This window comes from Orbicella faveolata, unplaced genomic scaffold (genome assembly GCF_042242905.1).
Source record: "Orbicella faveolata isolate gen_17 unplaced genomic scaffold, um_ofav_v1 contig_3, whole genome shotgun sequence".
NCBI classification, from domain to species: Eukaryota; Metazoa; Cnidaria; class Anthozoa; order Scleractinia; family Merulinidae; genus Orbicella; species Orbicella faveolata.
Window position 1 is genome coordinate 22,367,501 of NW_028301558.1, and position 25,218 is coordinate 22,392,718.

General features: G+C 37.7%; 4 protein-coding genes and 1 pseudogene across 5 annotated transcripts in view; 2 read left to right on the forward strand and 3 right to left on the reverse strand.

The window, feature by feature from the left end:
• LOC110068257 (microfibril-associated glycoprotein 4-like) overlaps window positions 1-156 on the forward strand; it is a 7,899-nt gene extending 7,743 nt beyond the window's left edge. The window contains exon 5 of the mRNA XM_089298633.1: window positions 1-156. This exon is cut by the window's left edge and continues 1,327 nt beyond it. The gene's annotated coding sequence lies outside the window, so the exon portion shown is untranslated.
• A 2,128-nt stretch (window positions 157-2,284) lies between these two features.
• On the reverse strand, window positions 2,285-3,398 carry LOC110068293 (cysteine/serine-rich nuclear protein 3-like). The gene has a single exon (XM_089297593.1). It carries the CDS (start codon window positions 3,231-3,233, stop codon window positions 2,517-2,519), a length of 717 nt encoding a protein of 238 aa, XP_089153719.1. The 5' UTR covers window positions 3,234-3,398; the 3' UTR covers window positions 2,285-2,516.
• Window positions 3,399-5,822: 2,424 nt separating this feature from the next.
• Window positions 5,823-6,718, reverse strand: LOC110068311 (histone H2B.1-like). Its single transcript, XM_020775690.2, has one exon. It carries the CDS (start codon window positions 6,591-6,593, stop codon window positions 6,222-6,224), a length of 372 nt encoding a protein of 123 aa, XP_020631349.1. The 5' UTR covers window positions 6,594-6,718; the 3' UTR covers window positions 5,823-6,221.
• Window positions 6,719-6,867: 149 nt separating this feature from the next.
• LOC110068294 (histone H2A pseudogene) lies at window positions 6,868-7,768 on the forward strand (annotated as a pseudogene). The gene has a single exon (XR_016209644.1). The product of XR_016209644.1 is annotated as a histone H2A pseudogene (transcript).
• Window positions 7,769-10,173: 2,405 nt separating this feature from the next.
• On the reverse strand, window positions 10,174-25,001 carry LOC110068266 (serine/threonine-protein phosphatase 4 regulatory subunit 1-like). Its single transcript, XM_020775645.2, has 22 exons — window positions 24,953-25,001; window positions 24,832-24,888; window positions 24,592-24,709; window positions 24,369-24,472; window positions 22,969-23,108; window positions 22,259-22,319; window positions 21,611-21,696; window positions 21,219-21,323; window positions 20,462-20,527; window positions 20,295-20,345; window positions 19,530-19,637; window positions 18,968-19,167; window positions 17,906-18,551; window positions 17,262-17,447; window positions 16,641-16,760; window positions 16,330-16,371; window positions 15,324-15,424; window positions 15,042-15,162; window positions 14,640-14,755; window positions 13,887-14,047; window positions 13,073-13,593; window positions 10,174-11,979 (listed from the first exon to the last, which is right to left on the reverse strand). Exons 1-22 carry the CDS (start codon window positions 24,957-24,959, stop codon window positions 11,926-11,928), a joined length of 3,171 nt encoding a protein of 1,056 aa, XP_020631304.2. The 5' UTR covers window positions 24,960-25,001; the 3' UTR covers window positions 10,174-11,925.
• Between the last annotated feature and the right edge of the window lie 217 nt (window positions 25,002-25,218).

The following is a 25,218-nucleotide window of genomic DNA, read 5'->3' on the forward strand; positions in this document are numbered from 1 at the left end:
TTATAGTCATAAGGGTAGTGATTGTAAAGGCACAATTTAGTAGAGAATGTAGGTTTAAATAATCACGTAGCAATTAATAACAGTCACGATTTTGCAGCGAAAAAATAATTTAAAAACGTGGTACATAATTTAAATAAAGGCGTTTAAATAAATTTCGATTTGTGTACTGTATTATTTTTATATAGAAGGGTTTTCTGCGGGGTGAGCGCATTTTTGGACAGGCTGCTTACACACTCCATGGCAACTGAAAGACATTCCTTACAAGGTGTGGTTAACGGAAGGAGTTCCTCAGGCCCCGTCTACACTGCGCCGAAGGAATTTAAAAACGCAGCTTTATTTCTACGATTAGGCCTACCGTCCACACTAATCCGTCACGAAAATGGAGCTTTTCAAAAAACGTTCTTCAAATCGGAAGAATTTTAAAACGCCGGCTTTTTGTTCTCGTGTGGATAGAAAAAGTTTTGAAAACACACTTAATAAACTGCAAAGCCATGAACGAAGATCCTGCCAAAAGTTGGATCTCACAGGAGATCTAATCAAAGTAAAACGATGAGAAGTCAAAGGCTACTGCAAGGCTGACACAACGTCGCATATCTATATTTAAAACAATATTTCAGCTGGGAAGACCAGCCTTCTTCAGGTTTAGATGTTACTAAATTACTTGATAAAAATGAATTTACAATATTATATAATGGTGGATGTCGTGACATATATTTCGAAACTAAAAGAAGTGGCGGAAATGACGAACAAGACGTTGAGTTCACTGAACGAGTTTTCCTCAAACACAAATCCAAAATGACTGGTGATTGTTGCGTTTTCAAATTCCTCCAGCGTAGTGTGGATGAAAAACATTTGATGCGTTTTCAGGGCGGAACCTCCGATTTCAAACTCTTCCAGCGTAGTGTGGACGAGGCATTACCCATCCACGCTCTTTACTTATCTATTGTGTTCATCGGAACACGACTACACCACCTCTAATGAGGTTACCTTTGCGTTACTCAGCCAAATGAAGAGAAATAGAGAGTAATTCAAAGTTTTGAATGTCCTTAACATGGCTGAACAGAATCTTCTGTTTGCATTTCACTATTGACCTAGACAAATCAAATCTTGGTGGTAGTCTCGACATTTTGGTGAAACAAAGGAAGTTGTCGCTATACTGGGCATTGTTGAGAAATAATCTGTATCGTTCGTATGACAAAGACGGTCAAGGTTGCAAAGTCCGCAAGTACAACTACACATACAATTTGACGAAGATATCATTGAACTCTGACCAGAATTACGAAACACTAAAATAACGAATTTTATTTGATAACAGTCCGCATGTTGGGCGGCTAATGAAGAATTGGTTCGTGCTTAGCGTGCGTATATCGAGTTATGGATGCACCCGGGAAGTTTGGACAGCACCAGCGAAGCGTAAGAGCTGCTCGAGGCGCAAAATGTAACCGAGAGAAACTCTATCGACTCTGTGGTTAATTTGAAACTTTTAACAAATATCCTTCTTAGCTAATATCTAGAAGCAACTCGTTGTCTAGTTATTGTAAGGCTCCTGGACTGCAAATTCTTTGACCTCCCTTAGATCTCAGGCGGCGACCGGAAATTCACGCTGCCTTAATATGTATTTTGTTTCCTTTCATATTCAGAATCATATGTTCATTTGCATTTTACTGTTTTGCACACGTTCATTCTTATTGTTTTAGCCAACGGGAGTCCTGGTCAAACATTTATAACACCAAAACACGGTTTTTTTTAGAAAAATGCGAAGTGATTGATGTTGTTTCGATTTGAAATCAGTCTCGAAATCGAGTCCTTGATACATTAAAAAAGCGTCCTGTGGTAAAGTAAAAGTCACCGTGAAGCAATTATTACTATCACAAGATCATTCATAGCGACTTTAACAGGTCGCGTGTCATAAAAATCACCGTAAGTTTGAATATTGGTCCGAAATTTCTACCGCGGCAATATAGTTAATTGAACAAATTATAGATCATGTAAAGAATATTTCTGGCTTTGTAGCACAACATACTCCGTACAAATAAAGATGATAAATTAAACTCGCGACTACGCTTAATATCGGCAATGACTGCTTCGACGCCGGTCAATTTTCACGATCGACTTCGAGTTTTCGGCCGCCGTAGAATTCATTTACACTTAAGTAAAAAAGCGACACTGTTGTTCATAAATGCTACACATAAGGTGCTTTTTTTGTCGTCTTACCAAACGCAGTTACTTCAAAACAGCGTCGCCGATGTGCGAGAAGTGCAACACAAAGGTTTAGTGATTCCACTTGCAATACAAAATATATATAAGTTTTATTCTTCGCCAGATTTGCACACGTTTGGTTTTATAATTATAAATCACAATATTTCAATAAACCACTACTTCTGCACGCTTTAAGTCTTTTCGTAATTCTGTTTTCACTGTACAACACAGTGAATTACCGCTAACACAGCACTAACAGTCGATCCTGTTATCGTCTGTCTAGAGGTAGGGAGTAAACTTCACAAATGCTCCGCGCGCTATGAAATTGTGGTAAAGCTTATAACCTGGTCAGGATCCTGCAGATCGGGCGAATGTTCTTGATCGGCTGTATTTTCATGCCATAGATATTTCTCTCCTCGTAATTTCAACAATGTTTCAATGAAATGACGGCGTACGGTAATCGGGTCGTATTCGTGGCGTCCGTTTGGGTTTTGACATCCTTGGCGAGTACAGCCACAGGGAAAACTATCTCGATCAACTTGACAGTTTATTCCATTCAGTTGACAGCTACATGATTCCGGCTCGCAGAACTCCTTGCAAGAACATCCGCAAATTTGTCGCGAATATCTAATTTGCATACACTCAATTGCTTCTTGTTTGTTGATTTTCTTAACGCCGGCCGCTTTCAAAATGTCCTTGCGATCTTTTTGTGGAATTGGCATGAAGCAATGGCTGTCTTCGCTGTCAGCGCTATCGTAAGAATCCTCGGTGTCGCTTTCGCTTAGATCTTCGTCCGATATAAGCGTTCTTTCGACGAAAGCGTGTTTATGTTTCATGCCAAGCGTTGTTCCTCCGTTTGAAGGCACACACGTATAACCTTGGGTACGAGGAAAGTGGAACACCGTCCTCTCGCTAAACCGGACTCGTCGATTTCGTTTGGCCCTCTGATAGTCTTCTACGTTTCCCAAGCTGTCGGCGCTGTCAGAACTAGCTGTACTCAGCGAATCTTCTTCGTCGAGTTTCCTCTTCGACATTTTCTATTTCCCCGGTTGGTTATGGTTCAGCCCAGAGGAAAATTATCAAAACGATCGAAAATTCACAGTGGCAACTTATTTGCTATGCGAATTGACAGTTTCGCGAACAGGTGTAGGTGCACCATTGAAGGGTAAAATACTATTGGACGGTGAATGTATTGTGTTTGGCCGTGCCGTCAATGAATAGAACGGCTGATGACTCTCATTCATTATTCATCGCTGATTGGATAAGGCTCCTGGTAGCGTGCTCCTATTGGCTAGTGTAGCAAAATAGTTTCTTCAACTGAAGGCGGTTTGACGAAGGTCCGTCCACGTGTTGTGAGGGCGAAAAGCCGATTCAAATCGAAGCGCTTTATTTTCGCAACAGGTACAAGCCATGTGAAACCCTTTTTCCAAATATAGAAGAACCTGGGATCAAGGTTTTAGTTCGTCATTTTGAGATTTATAAAGCGAGTTATACAGCGTAGAAATTTCTACTTTTGAAAAAGTCATGAAGCATTGACGAGACTTACAATTAGCAACACAATATACATGAATAGGACAATTAGCCGCTGCTGCTTAGCAAATACGGTCACCCTACAAAATATGTTTTACACTAACATTACCATAATTTTTCCACCAGCAAGAAGGCTAAAACAAAAGTCACCTGAAAAGCTGAAGACATGTCACAGATTTCATTTCGACAGTCTTTAATACTTCCGTTCAGAAAAGCGCTAGGGTAAAATTTTGATATCGCCGGAATCCTTTAATATACTTTTTGCATTGATATGGCTTACATATCATCGTCATGATCGATCGCTATGAGAAAGGTTCCTGTAGCGATCGTAGCGGTTTATATAGAAGCCAACCTTTGGCAGATAGCCTGCAGAACAGGCGGATTAGTGGCAGGCTATTAACAGGAGAACACATGCGAATCTCCAGTTTGGGTCAGTTCAGCATTCGTCTCAGGTACTTGATCTTTTTTTTATTTTCTTTTTCAGTTAAGCACTGACTTTTCCACTGATCACGAAGTTTACTTGAATACCAGCTGACGCCTTTATGGGGCAGTCGATACAAAACTTTGTGTACGGTTTCGATCGTATTCTTTGTTAAAAAGTGAAAGACAACTCCCTGAGGTGTTCAAACATTTTTTTTTTTTTGACCCAATTGTGGCCTAGACTACACTTGGTTTTCTTCTCAAATAGAAATCTTGCCTTTGCAATTGCATGTTAGATCTCATACTCTTATCGGTTTTTCAACGCTCGCCTGGCTCACGGGTGATTTGTCTTCTTTTCATACTAGTCTATACGCAAGCTGAAATAGCACTGGGCAGGGGCATCAGAAAACTATTCTCTAGGCCCCACTCAAGCTTTTCCGTCCCTCTAATCCTGCTCAGCGTAGTTCGAGTCAAGTCAGGAGCCCATGACCCAGGCTCCGGCCTGGTCAAGTCATAATATCATCTAGCCAAGCAATGGTTGTGCGGGCCAGAGAACTTGAGGTTGCCCAAAAGTAAAGATATTGACAGGCAGAGCGGTGCCGAAAGAATACGCATGCTCTACATTTTAACAGAGATGCAGTAAAGGCGGCGTACTCAGGGGCGGCGCTTTTTTTCAAGTAATCGTAGGCGGTGATTCTTTGAGTACTACACCCGCTTTCAGTGTTACGTGCATAGGCGACATCTTTCGACATGATACGTGAACGACTGAAAGACCGTTTTACTGTGATACTGGCGATTCTTTTCGGTTATTAGCGGAACAAATGACAAATAAATGACAATTACTGACCTCAAATGAATGAAGAAGATTGTGGACTTTGTATGTTTCCTAATTTACGGGGTAATTCGAACGATTTTTGGTCTAGTCGATCGGCTCTCAATGGGGACTTCCGGTAGAATTACGCCGCTACCGCTCAGTTAATATTCGAAAGATAGAAGCATTCAAAATAGTCACTTTACCTCTCACAGTGTTTTCTTGTTACTCCCAACCTTAGTTTCATGTCAAATAAATCCATCTTTCACGACTAAAAGTAGAGTCTCAGTTGTGCTTACATTTTTGACGTAGGCCAGGTTACATCGCATGTCGAGAGGTGGACGGTACAGTCGCCATGCACGTAACATTGCATGTGATTGTATTTTGAACCTTTTTAGACGTTCCACATTTTTGAGGCAAGCCTTCGGTACAATGTTAATGTCTGATACTTCCTCCTGAAATCTATTTTGAAGATTTATCAGACAATTTTCATAACTTACCAAAATAGTAAGTAGAGTTACATGTAAAACAACTTCGTCACCCAAGTTTTAGAGATGGAAACACGAGGTCATATTAGGGGTATGAGACACAGGATATTTAGGGAAAATATAACGAGATACAGGATATTTTAAGGAAAAATTAATGGAATATGGGATATCTTGGTCAGATAAAGCGGGATTATTCAGCGGGAAAAACGCCCAATTTCTGCATCTTGAATTACGTGTAATGGGATATGAGATATTCAGGCCAAAAATTAAGGGGTTTTGGAATACTTAGACCCCCTTAACGGAGCCTTAGTGGGGCCTCACGAAACGAAAGCTTTTTCTTCATTGCCCGCCCAATTTGTTTATTGCAGATCAAATGATCATTTCTGAAGATTTATTTTATAACATGCCGTCTAACTTTCGAGGCACAGCAAATTTATACAAAATTAAAGCAATCACACCCCATCTACGAGTACGAGTGGGGGACATGTTAACAACAAAACAATGTTGTTCAAGTTGCAGTTATGACACAACCACAAACAAAAAAAAAACATACCAAAAACATCGCTCGCAAATAAGTAAAACTGAGGTCCTATTTCATACAACTGTTTTTGAACTGCATTACAAATAATTGTATGTCACGCAACGCTTCTAGCGCTTGCCGCTTCCCATGACTGAGACCCGAACGTACTTCAACTTACTTGCCGAAGGCAAAGTTCCGACAGAAACTTTTATATCTAAGAGAACATCTACCAAGCGAAATTGACACGGTTCGTTTACTTGCTGCTGGTGTATTTTGTGACGGCTTTTGTCCCCTCACTGACAGCATGCTTGGCCAACTCGCCGGGTAACAACAAGCGAACAGCTGTTTGGATTTCACGTGAAGAAATGGTCGACTTTTTATTGTAGTGAGCCAGACGAGAGGCTTCCGCTGCTATTCTCTCAAAAATATCATTTACAAACGAGTTCATGATGCTCATAGCTTTGGTCGATATACCAGTGTCTGGGTGAACTTGTTTGAGGACTTTGTAAATGTATGTCGCGTAGCTCTCTCGTCGCTTCTTGTGTCTGACTTTCTTCTCGCCTGGAAGAGCTGGTTTTTTCCCTGGGCTCTTCTCGCTTTTTTTACCGCTCCCTTTTGGAGGCATTTGAATAAATTTCCCTCGTCGGTGAATATGCCCAGAACTATCGACTAAATGCAGTAGTTATTATTCATAGAAACACGGCAATGGCAACCGTTCTGTTATTTATATTTCGTTGCCCCGAGATCGACATGTCCCAGGATCGAAAATTCTGCAATGTGATTGGTTGTTTTAACCTACGGACCTCTGAGGAAACAAGAAGCGATGTTGCCCTTTTGACTTCCCTTTACTTCGCGTGATTTGATTGGATAGAAATCGTAGCAGTCGATCCTTCGATATAAACATAGATGAAATATTCATCATATCACCAGAAGTTCGTACTTTCGACTGTCTTACGTCTTACTCCATCGTGTACGTGTCAGAGTGAAAATAAAGCAAACTAGACATGTCTGGACGCGGTAAAGGCAAAGCGAAGGGAAGTAAGTCGAAAACACGTTCTTCAAGAGCTGGTTTGCAGTTTCCCGTCGGCAGAATTCACCGTTTGCTACGAAAGGGAAATTACGCAGAACGAGTTGGCGCTGGAGCTCCCGTTTACATGGCCGCCGTATTAGAATACCTGTCGGCAGAAATACTAGAACTGGCTGGGAATGCTGCTAGAGACAACAAGAAGTCAAGAATCATTCCCCGTCATCTTCAGCTGGCTGTTCGAAACGACGAGGAACTGAACAAGTTGTTGGCTGGTGTCACAATTGCTCAGGGAGGCGTACTGCCAAACATTCAGGCTGTGTTGTTACCTAAAAAATCTGAGAAAGGAAGCAAGGCCGCCCACTAGAATTCGGATTGAAACTTAAGTTCATAAGTTTCCCAACCCGGCCGTTGAGTTCGCAAACACAAGGGAAAGACCTTCATTGCTATTTCATTGCTATCGACTTGTACAGCCTGAGACAGTAAATAATTAAGACTTAATGCAAGACATTTTAAGAACTAGCGTTCGCACGCTATGAATTTCAATATCGAGTTACAGATAAACTATAAGAAAATAAGCTTTTTGTTTTTCTTTTGCTTGAATTGTGGATAATTTGTCAATTCAGTTAACCGAGCACTTTGTTTGAACATCTCACGGTTTGTCTGAACATTTCAGAGGACATAAGTGAGGGAAAATTCCGTTTATCTTTGCAGTATCGATCAGGGACACTGATGTTATTTATATGACTTTATAAATGCAATGTTCAATGTTTAAATAGTTGTGTTGAGTGGTTTTATCTACCTTAATGCGGTATTTGATTATTCACATTTTTCGGTGGAGGGGGGGAGGGGGGTGCATATTTTAGTGGCCATTTCACCTGCTGTCCCAGTTTCTAAAGAGGCTACAAACTCCATTTCTGAGAGGGCTGCTCCATCAACATTGTCTGATCTTTTCAAGATATTTTCTAGGTGTTGAAAATTTAACTTTTCTTGAGGGGTTAAAGAAAGATTGGGTTACTTCCGAAGTGCATTTGATCAACAATTTGATCTTCTTTTGGGGTGTTGAAATTTTGACTTGCCTCCTCAAATTTAGTGGGGGTAACTGACAGTTCAGTTGAAGTGATAAGCAAAAATGCTCCCAACTTTCATTGATTTCTGTTATTTTCACTTGCTTCATGTGCAGGCTCTTTCCAGGTGTCCACGCATCTGTTCAGTAATGATACTAATATTACTTTATTTATATAGTGCTATTTCTATCTATTTCTAATGCTATTTCTAGTTATTGCTGTAATCTGTGATCTATCTAATAGATCACAGATCACATCAAGATGTTGCTAAAACAAAAATGTGGCACATAAGTCTTTAGGTGGGTTTGTCATTGATTGATGTTCTTACCAAATTTTGACATCATTTGTGATGATGGTTGTTCCTCTGTCAGTAAACTGACTAATTCAAGTCTTGTAATTTTCAGTAGTTTTCTTTGACTCCCTGCCAAGAGTTGCTTTCATCCCAAAACAGCATTGAGTAGAGTTGTTGCCTCTTGCAAAACAAAAAAATCTCAGACTGTTCACTGACCAGAAACTGACTGCTCAACTCAAAGTTAAGCCAAAATTTTATTTTCTTCATGGTTCTACTGAGTAATGGAAACAGGAGTAAAGATTTGGGAGCAGTGAGAAATGCTGCAATAACATGAACCACATGCCCTGTGAACCTTTTTCAAGTCCTCCCAAACTTTCATGAGTGTTAAAACATGAAGAAAATACTTTGTTTCTTCCAGAAAACAGAGGACAAGAAAGGGAAATCTCTTTCATTTTTGATTATAAAATGTTAATTCTCTTTGAGTGTGCCATGATGACAATGGCTTGTGTCTTATTGAGTTAAAGAAGTACCTCTTTTAGCATGCACTTTCTCACAGGGTGTTTGTAGAAGCCTACCAGTAGTATACAATGCAAATATTGCAATGTGATTGGCTGAGCTATCATCTGATATTAAACCCTGGATCATTGAATAATGCAATTTGAGAGTTTTCATTGGCTTAGCCATCATGGGTTATGAGCCATTATACCACGCTCTACAAACATGGTAAGCGTGTGCGTGATTTCCTGGGCTGTTTATTTTTATTTTAGTTTTCTATATTTTGGGTATTTTGTTTAAATAAAACAATTATTCCACTCCTGCCTATTGGATACAAGATGATTATAGCCACCTTGGCACTATGCACCTTGTTGACTATCTACCATTTTCATATCCAACACTCGCCAGTGAAATAATTGTGAATTGTGCAGTGGTTGTAAGCTGTCTATGGAATTTCTATTTTTTTTCCATTTTCCCAAACCTTTGCAGGAATGTTTAGAAACAAATGGATGATTAAATCCTGACAAGGTTAATAGAAGGACATTCACAGTTTCATGACTTCAAAAACTTAAATTGTGAAAAAGAAAAAACAGTTCACAAACATGACTGCAAATCCAGAGTGTCTTTGAAAGTATGAATGTTAAAACTATGTGGTGAAATAAGTGGAAACCTTAGTACATTTCAGTTAGAATTACTGAAACAATAACTATTAGATTATTTGCTCAATTTCTGTGAGGCAATAGTAGCAATCACTTCTTAGTATAAATCTACTAGGGCTCTCTGATTGGCTACACTATCTCACTTCTATTCTGTTGGTAGAGAGTGGCACAGCAGTGTGCAGTTGTTAACAAACCGGTGGCCACTTCTTTGCATTTTCAAAGGGTCTGTGAAGAGCATTTAGATAACGTTTTAAACAACTAGTAGTCAGATCTATTCTAAAACTTGATTTCTATGCTTGATAATTGACTCAGGCTGACCTCTCACCAACTATCACGTGACAGAAATCTAAAGCTCATAGTCTAATCTAATTGTTGAATAGAATTTGAAAGCTTATAATCTGGTTATTGTAAATGGTATAGTTTCTTTTGGAGGAAACAAGTGTACTGAAAGTAACACAAGCAACGACCTGCAGTTTGTTTGAAAAAATAAATAATGTTAATATTAATAAATATTGGAAATTTACCTGGCTGAATTCAAATTAAGAATTTAGATTTTTCTCAGACCTGGGAAACAAGTGTCCTTTTCACCCCACTGTTTTTCTTACCAGAAGGAACATGATGTCTGTTTAAGCTCAAAAGGACCAAGGAATCAAGATCTGACAGCACAATTATAATTTCTGGAAATTTTTATTCAACCACATGTACTCATTATTAACACAATGTATACAAATTGGCAAACAATAAGAACCAAATAAATTTGGTCATAATATTACATATTCAGCAGCTGGAATTATAGTGTTCCTTTGTATTGCAGATCAGTCTCATGACAGTTGATGTCATTTACTGTATGTGCCAAACAGGAAGCTTGTGACTGTTGGCAAATTAGACTAACAAAAAGAATCTGATATTAATGGGTGTAAACATTGAAATATGGTTTGAGATGTATGAACATTTTGTTGAGTTCCTTGTTTCAGAGACATGAACACTAACTATTCATTCCAAAAATAATTAATATACTAGAGTAGAAAGTACGTCTGAAAATTATACAAATTGTAAATATAGTGAGCGTACTGTTGACAAGTATAAAGAAAATACTCTTGAAGTTCAAATTTATAGTAATGACTTTTGATGCGTGATCGCAATAAATCTAAAAGCCAGATGATAGATAAGGAGTCAAGAATAGTTACTCTGCGTGACAGATATTTGATTATCACCAAGGTGACAAGAGCCTTGTGCGTGTACATCCCCAGTGAGGAATGATAACTTACAGCGAGGCAACTCCAACCAAAGCCATCCAGGCAAATTCTTTGCAAATTGACCAACAGCTTTTCACAATAATGTTTAATAAGAATTTTGTCAGGTGTCGTTGGTTGCAGAAGTCACACTGTAACTTGGTAATCCTCATTGTGCCTGTCAACACATAAGATCACAGTCACACTGTAAATGGAGAGTAAATAGACAAAGGTACAGATTTAAATGACGTCGTTGATGTGTGATCTACATTTAATTGGTGCATTGCAGTCATCCCTTAAGTGCCAAAAACTAATAATGTGTGTCTCATGTAATTTATCGCACCCCCTAATCATTGGCTTGAACACAGTTTTTCTCTTAACATCCACTTTCTGTTGGAATGAAACAAACTTAGTCACTGTGCTAAAATTCCTTGCCACTTTAAAATAAAAGAAAAAAATCATGCTTCTGTTGATTGAGTTTGCAGTTGTATTCCTTGGTCAAATTGTCACAGAAAGGATTGCCCTATAACTATTCTGTTTGTATTAAAAGAATATAGACTGGATTAGTTCATTTCCACTGGTATTTCCCAGAAAATAGATTATTCCCATTAAAAACGGTACAATAATATTTTTTAGTTAGTTTTAAAGAAACTCTTGAATAAATCAAAATCCAAACTCAGTTCAGAAACTCTGCATATACAGTCATCGTATGTATCATGTTCAAAATATACTTAAATTAAAGATGTCAGTATCAAATCAACATTATAAAATTTCTGATAGCAGAATGTGCATGCAATAGGTTTTACACAGCACTGAACTCCTAATTTAATGACAACACAATCAAAATGAAATATACACAATGAAATCCAACTGTACAATACAACTTCAAATTTCTCACAAAAATGGTCTCATATATGCTTTCCACAATTAACTGCTACCATTTTTATAAATTATTTAACACCTAGTCTAATAATTAGTTTAATTAAAATAACTCCCTGGGAACCACTCAATTGCTTGCTACTCAGCGATATAAAGTTCACAGACCCCATTTAAAACAAAGCAACCCGGGGTATTAAATTAATTCTGAGATGCACTCATGTACAGGAATTTGGTTGCTATGCCAGCTGAATATCTTAGAAAATGTACATTTGATTAAGTTGGGAAGCCACTTGTTAATTGGAGAGAAACTCAAGAGTTCTGCCACACTAATTCTTGCAGTGGGTCAGATGATTCTGGTAGTTCCTGCATGTCAAAATACAGAATAGAGAATGTTTAGTAGATATACAATCGTTTTATCAATATTATATTTATTATATTTATTACATATGAAACAAGGTACAAGTGTCCTTCCCTTGAACAACAGATGAAAACCACATGTTTTACCCTTGATGGCCAAGGTCATGCCTGTTGTTTTCATGCTCAAAGCAGTTACATGTGCAGTGTACACGAAGTTGCTCATGTAATCCTCAGCAATCCAAAATTCAAGGAGAATAACATTTTCTGTTTTTTTAAAAACATGAGTGGAAGTTTGGGATAGAATGAGAAAATTGTTGCAGAAATACAACCCAGGGGTGAGCCTTTCTAAAACTTTGTTCATTTTCTTCTAGTAAATACTGCTGCAACACTTAAGACAAGAAACAATTATACAACCCTGTTAATCTGGTCACCAGTGGGCCCTAAAAATCTGGCCGTATTAACTGCGTGTCTGCATTAAAGGGGTTCTCTAAATGAGAAAATGACTGACTGAACTTTTGTTCAGGCCAGAATAACGTGGCCATAATAACAAGGTGGCCATGTTAACACAGTGGCCATTAGGCTGGGTTCCACTGTACTTGTTCATCACTGTCAAAATGTAAATTCCACACAATTAAGGCAAGTTATAGTGAAAACCCATATGTAAGAACCTAGTGGTTTAAGAACCTGCTGGCAAAAGTTTGTCATGTTATTACCCAAAAATAGAAGAACCTGTTTAGCCAAGCAAGATCAAGCAGGTTCTTATTATTATATGGATTACAGCTAAATTATGATAAACATTTTAACCATGGAGTGTGACTTTGACACTGCAAATTTATACTACAAGGAAATATGTGTACATTATACAATTGTGGCTAAATACCGTATATTTCAGGACCAAACCCAAGTTCATTTATTTTTCTGGTAATCAACAACAATATCTCCTTCAGAGAAATTAAGAACCTACTTAGCCTAAATAACCAATAACTACCCCAAATTATAAGAACCTATCTTGCCAGACTTCAAAAAATATATGTTCTTACATGCAGGTTTTTACTGTATTTAGACAGGGTAGAGTGGCTTAAGTGTCAAATTACTGTACCTCATTTTCTTGTTGTTCTGTTTCCTCAGTAGATCTTGCTCCATCATCAGAATTCTCACCACCTATTTGTTCTTGATCACTGTCGCCTTGAGATTCTAAATCTACCCTCCTTTCATTTTCTTCAAATTCTTGTGTTGTACTTTCCAAATCTGTATCAACAAGAGCGCCAATGGATGACACCTCTTCTGTGACAGTCTGATCAAAATCATCTAGTTGTTCAGTTGTTTCAGTTCTACTCTCTAGGTTATCACCACATGTTTCATTTAAGTCTTCCACTCTGTTCTCTCCATCACCTGGTGTTTGATTGTCAAGTTCTAAATCTTCCTCCGGGTCATAGCTCATATCTTGATAGTGGTCCTGTGCTGTATGTAAAGACGTGACATGGCCTTCATATGTTAAATCTAATGCATCTTCCTCAACACCTGCAAAGTACCGAACGTCCCTGTCTGGGTCCCGTTGAAGCCTTTGTATAGCAGAGTGAACAGCATCTTTTCCTTCACTATCTGTTTCTTTAAAGTAATCTGCACAACAGGAAGAAAGTAAAGAGATAACTATGTGCTATGTTAGGACAAAGTGAAAGCAATATTGTTAGACATTGCCATCACACATGCAGGTCAACCTTAGAACAAAGGAAGGCACCAAGTTATCTATTAACTTTTCTCTCTCCTCTGCAAAGGCCTCTTTTGTGTTGCCTTGACCATGTAGGCTGGAAGTTTCAAAGCTGAATGGGGACCTCCCTGTCCCCTATGGAGTCTCTGCAGAAGAGAGAGAGAGAACCTCCCAAATGATATGCTGTGTTTGAAATGAAATGTACCTGATAATAAGACACCTTGTGACAAAGTCCTAGCTAGACTAAGTCTCACATTTGGAACAGGATCAGAGAGAAGAAATAACAGGCTTGGTAAAAACTCTTTGCTAAACTGTTCTCCAGATTCAACATTCTCTTCCAATAGATTTTGGCAGAGCTGTGCATACCTATGAATAACAAAAAAGTGTTAAGATCTTTGACTAGGCTGTCATTATGCTTTGAGTAAACTGTTGCTGTGATCTTCACACTGTTACCTTGTGGGTGAATTTTACATGTACCAACAAGAAACAATTTCACTCGTAACATCAAGGGCCCACCACGCATACTCAGCTGTCACAGGTGTGACAGGTTATGGCCCTGACAGTTCTGTTTGAAGAAAAGCGAGCCTCTGTCCAGCAAAAAGATTACACTTGTTATACATTTAAGTTGTGAGAATTTGGTGAAAGTTGAGAGAGTGTCCATTAAGGTCCTATGTTGCTTGGGTATCCATAAAGCCTAGACCAACTGTAACTGTGGGATACAAGGTTTACTATCATGCTGCTATACAAGTAAACTAAGGATGTATGGTTGAAGCTGTAACAACCTATAAAAAAAAGTCACTCTCAACATGACTTTTTCTCAGGTTTGCAAAACAGAGTCCTTCCCTCAACCAGCTTATCACACTATAAAAACTACTATTTAAACAATACATGTATATACTCATAATGCAATATGTGAAGTACATGTACAATACATACTAACTTAAAGAAAGAAACTTACGCTTGTCGCCTGGTCCACTGTGGACTGTGAGCAAACTTATTGATGATATCACAGACATATTTATGTGCTGGTCCCTCTTCAGGACAGCTGTGAAGCCTTTGCAGTAAAACGCCAATCTAAAGTACAAGTAGGAAAATTTAAACGATGCAGTTACTAAAAAAAAAGCAATGGAGAACAATTACATCAATTTATATACACAATAGATCCTTAAACTACATGAAAAATTAATTTAAATTTGTTGATTTGAAATCATAAGACCTACACGATATGCATGTACAAGTGACAGTGTTGTGTAGAGCCGGCAAAAAATAATAATTTTTCACTTGACGTAATTTACAACAAACAAAATAAGTACATGTATGTTAATAAGTTGACAGATGTCTTGTTAGTAACAATACTGACCAGTTTAAATGCTATTGTTCTGACATCAGCCACTCTGTCAGTTGCAAGTGAAATGGCAATAGGACAGATAAACAGAAGAACTTGCTTGGGTTCATAAAGCTCACAGAGTGCCATCAGCTGTCTGAAACCGGAAATAAAATTACTAAGTTGGCACGGTGTTACATTTATATTACCTATGGAAAAACCATGATTCCAGACAGAAATTTTGGAAGCACCGAGAGACAAGAATAGCTTCAAAACAGTAAACAAAACAACTATTGTAAGGAAGGGAAAAAAACTTACTCCGCCAGCTCAAAACGGAACCTCCAATTCCTATTATTGTCTGTTGTTAGGAAGTCTGTTAACATGGGAAGGTAGTCACCTCTTATATCACATGGAAGAAGCTTTGAAATAAAATCATCAATCAGTGTTAGAGAACACAAGTGGTAACAATGTGCTAGCCTGAATGGCATCTGTACTACTCCTCCAACCCCCACCCCCACGCCCACACCCACCCCCCACTGACCCAATGTGCACCAGGAAAAACTTACCTAATCAATTAATTTCAAATTGAACTAATACTAACATAATTTCATCTTCTACAGAAATTCTGTAATTTAAATTTTTTTTATCTAACAAACTTTTCCCAAAGAGCTTCACTGGCAAAGGATAGAATTCATTATCCTGATGGCACAATCCACTACCTCCTGGATGAGACTTTCTTTCATACTGGATAAGTAAACAATAGCCTCCTTTTGGCACAGAAATACATTGTATGCTCGGATATTTGTTCACGGACATTATCTGTTCCCGAAAGTGAACAGTTTTCTCAGAGCAAAGCTCAAGGAAAACTGTGAGCTTTGAGGAACAGATAATGTCCAAGGACAAATATCCAAGCATATTTTGTGCCTAGTGGAGGCTATTGTGTTTTTTAACCTTCAAATATTTTTCGCAACACGCGCAGTCTTGAAAATTGGGGAATATTCTCGGATATTCCCCCAGTTTTAGCTGGGGAATATGCGGTTACATGATGCATTTAGACCAATCGCATGCGAGCGAAAATATTTGATGGATTATAATTAACAATAGATGTTTGTGCAAGCCAGACACATGGGTGATAAGAATATGGCGTGTATAACAAAGTTGTCTCCAAACCTGAGGGGATAGTATCTTCACATGCATATCAAATCTCTACCTGTTGAGTACAAGCATGTCATTCTGCAAATTTGACAAGAGCTTACTAGGGTGCGAATAACCAACTCACTTCCATTGACAAAGAATGGAGGTTGTATGTGCATGTATCTCTTACCTTGATGAAATCTGCTAAATGCTTCAAAACTCCTATTCTCACCTAAAGTCATTATGAAAATAAGACCCATTACATTTAAAATACATTCATATACCAGTGAGAAACATTCATACATGAAATTACAAACTAAGATTATTTCATTAAATTTGGACATTTTGCTGTTCACATGGAAAAGAAACATTTATGAAAGCAGAAAAAGTTACAGAAACAGAAAACAGTAAGGAAATTAATTACAGTAAATTATTACCCATTAAAGGGAAAAATATATTACACCTGCATGTGTAATTCTCAATGTTCTTGTTTCCTCTTACCTCATCTAGGTCTTTAAGAAAGCTATTAAAAGTTGGTACCAATTCAATTCTTGTAATTTCACTTCCAAGAACTAATGCAAGTTCATGTATAGAGAATGCTAATGTTCTGCGAACTTTCCACTGAAAGAAAAAAATGATTCCACAAGTTAACACATGCACTGTAACTTACTCCTGGGTAATCAGATTTCACTGAACTCTTCAAGTCGTCTTTTTCTGTTCATGAATTCACTAACTGCAATGTACTGTGGTTCATTTTGGACAGAAAAGGTTGATCTGGTTTAGCAGTAAGCATTTAATTAAGAGTATTTTTGAATTGGAATACAATTGTATACAATTCCGTGACTTTCTCAATTAAGTCCAGTAATCATAGAATACTGAAAGCCTGTCTGCCTAATAGGTTGCTGTAACAGCCACTGAAAAAGAGCTAATACTGGGAAAGGATGTCTAATCTCTCAAGGAAGACTGAATAACAATACAGGGGTACATTGTACAGTCTGGCACATTCACTAGACTAAGGCCAAGAGTAGCAAGAGAGTACATTATCTTTATCCCACATCAAATAACAAATACGGTAAATATTAATAAATTATATAAAATGATGTTTAAAATGCAAAATCATACCTGCATATCAGCAATAAGCAGTTCATATGTGTCTCTCAAACAGGGCCAGTTTTTACGACCTAATGTTAAAGTCACGGCAGGTAAACTGAAGGCACAATGCCGTACAATTTCAGTGTCAATGGTCTGTGCTTTAGCAGGTTCCGTCATTGAGATATAGTGGTCAAGTAGGGTTTGAGGAATGACATTCTGAAATGAAAGGTCAACTAGTAATTAATTGTACCAGTTGAAACTGTTGTCTATTTAACAAATTGACATCAGTTTTTCATGCATCTGTCCTGTTATTGATCATGAATTTCATCATAACATTCACCACTGGATCCGAAGACTACTTTGACAATGCTATGACGAAATTCATTGTCAATAACAGGACAGACGTGTTAAAAACTGACGTCAATTTGTTTATTACGATAACGAATTGTCAAATTGTCCTCTCTCACTCCTTAACATATCGCATAGGTTATAAATTCATGTGTCTGCTTGAATGGTGCAATTTCGTTTGTCATGTTGTACACCACCAAGAAAATGGAACTCTCAGCATGTCATGTCAACATTAAGAAGATGTTGTGCAGAAATCAGAAAAAGGAATTACATAATTAACATAACAGTTTGTGCTTTGCACCAGAAGGGTTACAGTAATAGTGTACCTGCACAGGAGGGGCTGTTATGTGATCTGCAATGAGAAGATCCTCGTCAAATGAAGACGTATGAGCTAAATTAAGCTTCCTGTAGTCATCATAATCAAAACGACCAATACCATCCACATGAGAATGAAATTCATCAGTAAGAGAATACAGAGGAATGCCATCTTCCTCGTCACTATCATCATCACCGTGCATAAACGATAGCTTTGGATGGTGATGATGGTGATGATGTTGAGGTATAGCATCGCTATGGCGATGTATATCTGAGGATCTACTTGTTTCTCCTTCACCTAATGCACTTGATTTGGGTGTTAATTCCAACTTATTACTTGTAGTTTTAACTTTTTCAACACTTGCAAGATCTTCTGTGTCTAGTTCAACTTGAGGTAAAGGCGTCCTCCAATACAGAAATGAATCAAAGTACTTATCATCAACCTCGTCAAGATCCGTAGTCATGTACTTATGGCAATTTCCTGACTCTTTTGAACATGCATGATCAAGAACATGTCTGCTTTTGCTTTCTTGTGACTGCTTTTGTACATCTGGTTCATTTGATATGATCTCCGGTGGTGAAATGTAACCAGAGTCTGTGGTACGAGCCTCAGGTGAGGGCTGTCGTTCAGTCTGCCTGTTTTCTTCATGAGAAGCACTGAAAACAATCACATACAGTTATAAACAATCCACAGAAAATATATGTCAAGCTAATGATTAATGATTAATGATTAATGTCAAACAGCAGCTTGTGTGTGTTCAACAGGGAACACAGAGAGTGTGTACATGTAACTGTTTAAATCCATTGCCTATATTATGTACATGTATATTCATGGCATCAAATGTTAATGTTGTACAGGTGTAAACAGGAGGTCCCACATAAAATGGGTGTCTATAAAGCAGGATTTGAATTTATGTGCACATGTGTACCACAAGGTTAGTATTTTTTCTCTCACTCTTCTTTGTGGCAAAATTGTTAGGCATAGTGAACCTCAAATTAACGAATGAAAGAACTGGTGGAGGACAACAACAACGAAACGTGAGGAGAGGAAAAGAGCACTAACTGCTGCTTACTCTTCAGAAGTAGAATCTTCAGTTGTGATTTGACTTGCCGATGCTTCTGCCTCTGTTTGTATTGGGGATGAAGGAGTTTCCAGTTCTCTCTGAGGCAGTGCACACAAAATCCCTTCCTCATTTATATAAAAACCACTCTCTGCTGGGTCTGCAAAAGTGGAAATGAAAGGACCAAGGCTTTGGTAGGCAGCCATCTGAACCTGAAATACAATTTAACGTGCTTTTTTAATTGCAGTGCTTCAAATTACAAAGAAGGGAGGTCTAATCCACTAAATCTTAAACATTCAAGTCTAGGTTTGAGTGGGACCAATGTCACTGGGTAAGTGTTCTTGGGAAAAGCAATCTAATCTCAGAGTGACTCTCTCCACCCGGGACTCACGTGAGTATAAATGGGTACAGAATTGTTTTGGTAACCTGATGAGCTTCTGACTGGGATTCAGCTCATGATGGACTACAAAATATAGATAGTAGCCACCTAGCACAGGAGAGTAGTCACTAGAATTGAGCGCCAATCCCTTGACTAGGAAAAGACACAAAAATGAAGCTGCTTTTGAGTACATACCCATCTTGACTTGTCACACAACAAGCTGACAAAACACTGAGACAGCTCATTCTTTCTCATCATAGTAGGACTTGCTGTGGACACACTCATAAAACATTCAGCACAAGCCTAGGTTGATACAAGAATTAAATTCAGTTCAATTACGACTAAGCATGACCAAAAGAAAGTGGTTGTACTGAAAAAAAAAAAGATTTTAGTCGCTGTACATATACATGTAAGATGAGATTCAAACAAGCAACAAAGTAGTAACTCAAATAATGACTTGATATTTACTTGTCCAAGGATACATGTAGTTAAAAAGTTTCAAACAAACAGTTTGAATTTCAGACACCCTACTCCACTCCTAAAATGCTATCATAACAATCTTGTTTCTGCTTACATGTACATGTACAATAAATCATAGCTACATGAACACATACTAGGTGGCCGTTTTAGGAAAAAAAATACAATGAGGATATTGTCTACTTTTGACATTCTTTTATGCAACACACAAAAACTAGTTACAATACAATCGTTTACAGTTCACACTTCTTACATCAATTGCATTGTTTACAGCAACTTAAAGAGAAGAAAATTAACTCATTACAGTGTGCCAGTTAATTAACTATAATAATATTAATATTCAGAATGAAACTAACAAGGAGACAAAACTTCTGACATGCCAACAAACTTATTTAGCACTGGTCACTCGTGCAATGAAAATCTTACAATTCCTTTATTTCAAATTTGGACAGATGTATAGTATCAAAATTAAAATGACCACACCTTTCGCACACCCCACACTCCATCTTGACACAACTTGAAGAAAACTGGAAGCTGCAATGTAAACAAAATAATGTTAATTTTATCGAGGGACAACTGGAGGAGGAACATATTTACACCTGTAGCTGAGAAGAAATAAACACTCTGTCATTGTATAAAATGGTACTAACCATTCTTTCACTTGTTAATTCAGGTCCAAGAACACTGCACATCTCACCAAAGTTGGAAGCACAGACCTAAAGTGAATAGAAATGAAATTATCATCCTAATCAAATGTGACCAAGATCTGTAGTTGGCTACAAAGAGCCGCATGTTCATGTATGCCATGTAAATGTTCTCTGACTACGACAAACACAATCCCAATCAGGAGGAAAACTATAAAAAAGGGGAACTCAACGCATTCCTGTACTTGACACAGGTCACAAGTTCTGATTGGTTTGTTATGGTACATGTACATTTGTTTGTTGTGATTGGCCAGCTAACATTAAGAACTGTGCTTGAGGTTTTACAAGTCAGTCATTTGAAAAACACACTAAGGACTAATTTAGACAGTAAAACTTTGCTGTTTGTGGGTTTTGTGCCACAGACTGGGCAAGCCATGCAAAATAATACAACTTTAGACACGTGGAATGTACAACTTTAAATACATTTGATGCGAACATTGTCGTACGGTCTCAAACCTCAAAAATCCCACAACATATATTTTGGTCATACACAAAAAGTGTAAGAAAGAAACAATGTATTGTAGGCTTTACTTAGAAAACATGAATCATGCTTCTAGACACTTGTCATAAGTTTGCCGCCAGTTGCAAAAGTTATACCATCTAAATCAGCCCCAAGAAGATCTGCAACTTGAATTATTTTCTTTTTTTTCTAATTGGGGTGCACAGTTCTGTACGTTAGTATTTGACCGAGCATGTTACTGACCTTTCTGACATGAAACAAAGGATCAGAGCACAGAACCTCAAACCTCGGTAAAAAGTACCGCTCTGTGATATCACGTCCAACAAGTGGAGCCATCTTACTCATTAACTAAAATAAAATATCATAAATATATATAAATATAACAAGTACAACTTGTGTACAAGTAGCAGAAACATAACATTGTGAAAGACTGCCAATTATGAGATCAGTGGTACTCTTAGATGTACAAAAATCTACATTGGCAAACAAGATTAATGAGATGATTTACATGTAGAGTATTTGTATCTAGGATGGAGAGGAAGGGGTTGAGTAGCTACCTTCTATGGAGGATTATTTCTATTCTACAATATAATTAATTCATTACTCTAGCTGCAAATAAAAATTTTAGGACTTACTGCAACTGCTTCAGATCTGTAGTCATCATTACTCTCTCCTGCTGTTAGCTGGAGCAAGACAGGACACACCTGGTCTTCAACATCCTCTAAAGGCAGGAAGTTAACATAAAATGTTAACACAAGACTACTTTAATAAAATCACATAAAATGTTAACACAAGATTACTTTAAAAACATCCCAGAGTTGCTCCAAAACTTCCTGCTTTTAAAACTACTGTAGCCCTAGACAGTGCACAATCTCTAGCAGACAGTCCCACGCCCAGATTGGATTAATCAGCCACCTTTGTAAACATTCCGCCAATCAGTGAAGCCAAGGTCATCATCGACACCAATGGATGAACATCATAATCAGATAATTATTTGGAAGGTATGTTTTTTTCATATTGCCAAACATTTTCCAGTGAAAAGAATGTGAGGGGTGTACTGGAAATGCATGCATGTTTCAAATTGCGAGATGGACTACAAGTTCACATTTTTCCTTTTCTCAAAATTTCTTATTGTGTGTTCTACATACATACAGCACTCAAAAGCCAATTTAATGTATTGTTATTTCAGAAAGTGAAAGTGGCCCCAGGGTTCACTAATGTTTACAGACAAAAGCAACATTCCTAAAAATAGACAAAATATGTGCAAGTAACTTCAGTTTCACCTCTTTCAACAACTTCCTGTTCCAACAGAACTAACAGGGCAGCTTGACTTGTTTTACGAACCTAACCAACACAAACAAATCATACAGTTAGCTTCGAGTCAAAGAAATTGAAATCATCCAAACTAATACATTCCGATCTACTTAGTAGTAGTTGTAGTTCTACTTAGTTGAATTCAGTGTCTGTTTACATGCAACTTCGAAAGGATTAATTACAGGCTAGCATTTTATAAACTGCATGTAAATGTGTGATGGTAGAGTACATGAATGATCGCCATAGTCAACAGCATTTCATCTTAGTTGTGATTAACCCACATTTGCACTCTTATGTCCTGATTTAAGTAGGAAAAGATATTTTTGAGCTTAACTTTGCAAATCTTCAGTCCTGACATCACCACGTAGATATTCAAATCAAAGCTGAGAAATATGTCCTAACTTGACTATTACTGACCTTATTACAGGTCATTTAACCCTAATATTTACTAGCTGGTTGAGTCATCTCTTAGGTTGAATCAATTGCTTCCAAGCTGACAACTCTATAAACCTGCTAGCCCTGACATTTACAACACTAATTCATGAAATGAACTGCCACAAAGCCAAATAGATTTCCTTGCCCAATATCCATCTTACCGGTTGAATGCTCACTAAACAAACTAAACAGTAACAATAATAAGCCTTGAATTGAACTTTAATGTTAGTCCTTACAACTGTACCTGATTATTGGAATCGGTTAAAAATCGGAGTACAATAAATAAAATATATTGCGGCACAGCTTCCATCATCGAATGATGTTCATAACAGTACACTGCTACATGGGGAACCTGTTCCATAAGCTCGACTCTAACAGATGGTTCTAAAAAATATTCCAATCAATACATTATTATCAATATTACAAACAAAATCAGTTATAGGGTTACACTAGTGACATGTTCAATCGTGTCACAGGTAAGGCCCAACGCATAAAACAACCAGAATATAGGCAAATTAATTCAATATTTTGTAACTAAACTTGCACCTTTATACTACTGTAAAGAAAGGCATGCTATGTATTTACAAAAGGTAGTTTCAGAGTGCATTTTGTTTCACAATTTTGTTGCAAGAAAAGTTACAGAAAACACCACCATTATAAAGCTTCCACTTTTCACGACAATAAATAATCATGCAAATTGCAACAGTTTTCTTTTAAAAGTACCCACTGTAAACAACTTGAAATGAGTTTTAAACTTGCCTCATAACAGTGCAGCAAATTTCCAAACCAAGTTACGGAAAACATACCCTTCATAACACTATTGCTCAGTTACAAAAAACAAACATAGTGAAATTTGTGTGAACTTCAACATTAGCAATACGGTGTATTTATTTGCACATGCTAATGCACATCACAAATGAGTGTAAAGTTTTCTGACAGATCAATATTATAAAATGTCTCGGTTAATTTTTCATATACCTTGTAGAGAATTTTCACTTGTTTATTTTCCTTCTTTACGTATGAAACTATTCCGCAGTACTACATGTGCATATACACAACTGCACATCAGATCACAAAAATCTTGATCCTGAAAAGATCGTTTCAACTTTATCTAGAAATAGCCCATGGTTTTAGGAAACAACTGTTCTAATATTTTATCGACTGCATCTTTTGAAGAAATAACATAATAATTTATTGGAGGGGGTTAACATAAACACAGCCAGCTTGTCCAGTTGCAAAATATCAAACGACGTCAGACATTTATGAGCTACATGTAGGGCAATATCGTTAGTTCAAGAAGCTATTTCATCGACCTTCTAGTAAATAAATGGTTTGCAATTAAATAAACTTAAAATGTAAGGTGAATAAAGAAAACTATTATCCAAGGAATGTATTTCAATTCTGGCAAAAGTGTGATCTTTTAACGCGCCGATCGAACTTTGATATAAAAAATTTAGATATCATGCAAGTTCCAGTTCAAATTTTACACCGCAAAATACAGACTTTGAACTTAAAATAACTGGATAGCGTTGATTTTTAAAGCATCAAATAGGATTAAATAAACAATCTGGCGGGTATTTTCTGGATACTTGAAGTACCCATATTGAGTTATGATTACGCAAAACTCGATCAACTGCAGCTTACCGATGTCGTCCGAAAGGCGAACCATGAGTCTTAATACATGGTAAACTTCTTCTTTGGTCTTACTCGCCCTAAGAGCGTCCTGACAACATCTAGCAGCCATTTGCCTATGAATAGATCATTGAAAGTCACATTGTGGATTTACGACAGCAACGAAAAAACGAACGAACTCGCAGAAAGAAGACACAGTCTCAGCTCACACGTGCTGAACTTTCGCGAAACTCACCGATTAACAATGATGTCGCTCAGCATAAATCTCTCCATCCTGATGATGGGGCTCAGAGGTTCTTCAGCAGATGCATAACTTTGCAGTGAAGACTCGTCCTGATCCATCTCGTACCCCTCTGTGAAATCAAGATATTGGGTAATAGGTAACCGTTGAAGTAGAAAGACCGTGGGAAGTGATGCGTTGATCAAAACGCTATGTCCGGCATCCACAGAATGCAAGTTAGACAAATGAACATACCATCTTCTTGGTCTTCCTCTTCTGGGCCATCATTGTTTTCTATATGGAATCGTATATCTGAAAGGAGATAGACAATAAGTAATGAAACGGGACGAATACCTCATCGGAATTCACGACCTACCCGCCATCTTGGAAGCGGCCACCAAACTTTCTACCAAACATGGCTTCCAGTCACGTGACTGACAAATCTTGACCAGCCCACCCCTACTGTTCGCTCCTAACCTGACGGCTTTCCTCTGTTGAAGAGGCAAGAAAGGAAAGCTCTTGGGAGAACGGTAAGCTTCTTCCAGGACTCAGATAAAACACAGTGCCTATTTAAGCTTGTAAAGTTGATTATTTTAGTTTCAAAAGTCCAAGTTTAATTTCTTCACACGTAGTGAACCCCAG

Excerpts from the sequence above, each read along its gene's own strand:
- LOC110068293 (XM_089297593.1), bottom strand. The coding sequence starts at position 3,233 with ATGTCGAAGAGGAAACTCGACGAAGAAGATTCGCTGAGTACAGCTAGT.
- LOC110068311 (XM_020775690.2), bottom strand. The coding sequence starts at position 6,593 with ATGCCTCCAAAAGGGAGCGGTAAAAAAAGCGAGAAGAGCCCAGGGAAA.
- LOC110068266 (XM_020775645.2), bottom strand. Across the intron at positions 20,528-21,218 it reads CTTTGTTTCATGTCAGAAAG|GTCTGTGCTTCCAACTTTGG; the intron begins GTCAGTAACATG and ends TATTCACTTTAG. Across the intron at positions 16,761-17,261 it reads TGCTTATTGCTGATATGCAG|TGGAAAGTTCGCAGAACATT; the intron begins GTATGATTTTGC and ends TTTTTCTTTCAG.